Raw genomic sequence first — 2176 nt, 5'->3', positions numbered from 1 at the left:
ATCCACACAAAACACAATTAACTCAATTTATACCTTTAATTATTCCCCCACTAATTGTCTTTGGTCTTCACCAAATTATGAGATTATTGTGTTTATTTGGGTCCCAACCTTTGACAAACTAATGGATAACTCATTTAACTTCTCAATTTCTTCTACTTTTCCTCACACATTTATAAGTTAATATGATATATATTATTCAATTTTATTGATCATTTAATTATCAAGTTATAGTGTCTGGTAGTCACATTAAAGTCTGATTAAATCAGGATTTGCACTAGAAAGTCCCGCATTGAGGGTGAAACGCCCCCTAACAAAGGGGATTTAACCGCGAGACCTCTTGGTTAAGAATAAAAAAGTATTTACCATTTGATCACAACTAATCTTGCTGGTAAGTTGACTTACAACACTTGTAGTTCGATATACATATCAAGCATGATATAGACATTTTAGCTAAATAAAATAGTTGATGTGGAAATTCTTTTGATATAAGCAGCGATGAGATTCAATCTTAAAATCGTTGTTTGCTTTGATATCCTATTGAAATATGTGATCATTTATTCTCAACATCATTTAACTAATTTTCTTGAGATACTTTTATTTCTTATAATGAAATGATGAAATTTTTTCGAAATACATATATAACAACAAATCACTATAACAATTACGAAATTTTCAAACGAATGTTACCACTACAAGGAGATTTTAACTGTACTATTATATAAGTGACATGATCATAATTAACTAGACTTTAATTGTACTATTATGAGTTACATGATAATTATAAAAAAATATTTTGTATATTAATTATTAATGCATTGAACTTGAACTCATATAGTACTAATCATAACTAACTATTGGTTTGTTTTCTTTAATTAAATAATAAATTAATTAATACTTTTTCAAACTTGGAATGCCATGCAAATCAATTCATGTTAGGTAACCTACCCAAATCAATTACCTTGAGCCAACTTAATTAATTTATTTCTCTATCCAATAATCTAAAAAAAATAAAAAATCCCTATAAATACTTAGACATTTCTCAATAACTTGTGCACACCACACTTTATTCTTCTTTATTTTTATTATTTTCCACTCTCTAAAATATTAGTCAACTTTTGTTATGGCTTCTTCAAAAAATAACACTATGGTTTTTTTATTTTTGCTTGTGACATTATTAATTGGAAGTTCATCAGCACAACTTTCTACTAATTTTTACTCAAAATCATGTCCTAAACTTTATCAAACAATAAAATCAACAGTTCAATCAGCTATCAACAAGGAAACTCGAATGGGCGCTTCGCTTCTTAGGCTTTTCTTCCATGATTGCTTTGTTAACGTAAAAAAATCCTTATCGTTTTTCATTAAATTTCCTATTTTTTTTATTATTTTATAAAATTTTCTTCGTTTTGACTCTAACCTTTTATGCATTAGTATAGTAAGGTGGTTATTGCATTGTAATAAAAAAAATGTTATGTTAGAATAACACTTCTATCGAAAAAATTATATTATATATATATAAATCGAATCTTAGTTAACATCCTTAGCGAAACTTTGGCATATATACTATTCATCAACTGGTCACATGTATGATTAATTTCTTATTATATGTACTTACCAAAATACTCCGTTCGTTTATTATACTAAAAATAAATGTTCAGTTTTGGTTGTCAAATTCACGAAGTCAAGAGATGATTTATTATTACTTAATTTTTTATTCATTATTATTATTATTAACTATAGTTAATTTTCCAAAGTTTCAAAGAGTGTTATAACTAGTAAAATTGTCATTTTGTTTATTACTCCTCGAAATATGTTAGGTCAATATTGAACGAGTAAAATTAGTTAGCCCCTACTCCTTTGTTTTTTTGTTATCTAAATTATTGCTCAAATAATTTTTCTTTTAGGGATGTGATGGATCACTACTCCTTGATGACACATCAAGCTTTACTGGAGAAAAAAGGGCTGCTCCAAATGTGAATTCTGTAAGAGGATTTGAAGTCATTGACAACATCAAATCTGCTGTAGAAAAAGCATGCCCCGGCATTGTTTCTTGTGCTGATATTTTAGCTGTCACTGCTCGGGACTCTGTTGTTATTGTAAGTCCTAGTTTCTCCCCAGTTTTAATTTATGATACTCGCGGACAATGTATACTTTAAACTAAATATATATATATATA

The 2176-nt window shown here is 27.8% G+C and overlaps 1 protein-coding gene across 1 annotated transcript in view; it reads left to right on the top strand.

Moving 5' to 3' along the window:
• Positions 1-1049: 1049 nt before the first annotated feature.
• LOC107018977 (peroxidase P7-like) overlaps positions 1050-2176 on the top strand; it is a 3914-nt gene continuing 2787 nt past the window's right edge. Inside the window, exons 1-2 of the mRNA XM_015219569.1 lie at positions 1050-1336; positions 1905-2096. Coding sequence (XP_015075055.1) covers positions 1121-1336; positions 1905-2096 — 408 coding nt within the window. The 5' untranslated portion in view covers positions 1050-1120. The remainder of the gene's footprint in view (positions 1337-1904; positions 2097-2176) is intronic.

The sequence above is a fragment of the Solanum pennellii genome, chromosome 5 (genome assembly GCF_001406875.1).
Source record: "Solanum pennellii chromosome 5, SPENNV200".
NCBI lineage: Eukaryota > Viridiplantae > Streptophyta > Magnoliopsida > Solanales > Solanaceae > Solanum > Solanum pennellii.
This window is presented reverse-complemented; position numbering and strand designations above follow the sequence as displayed.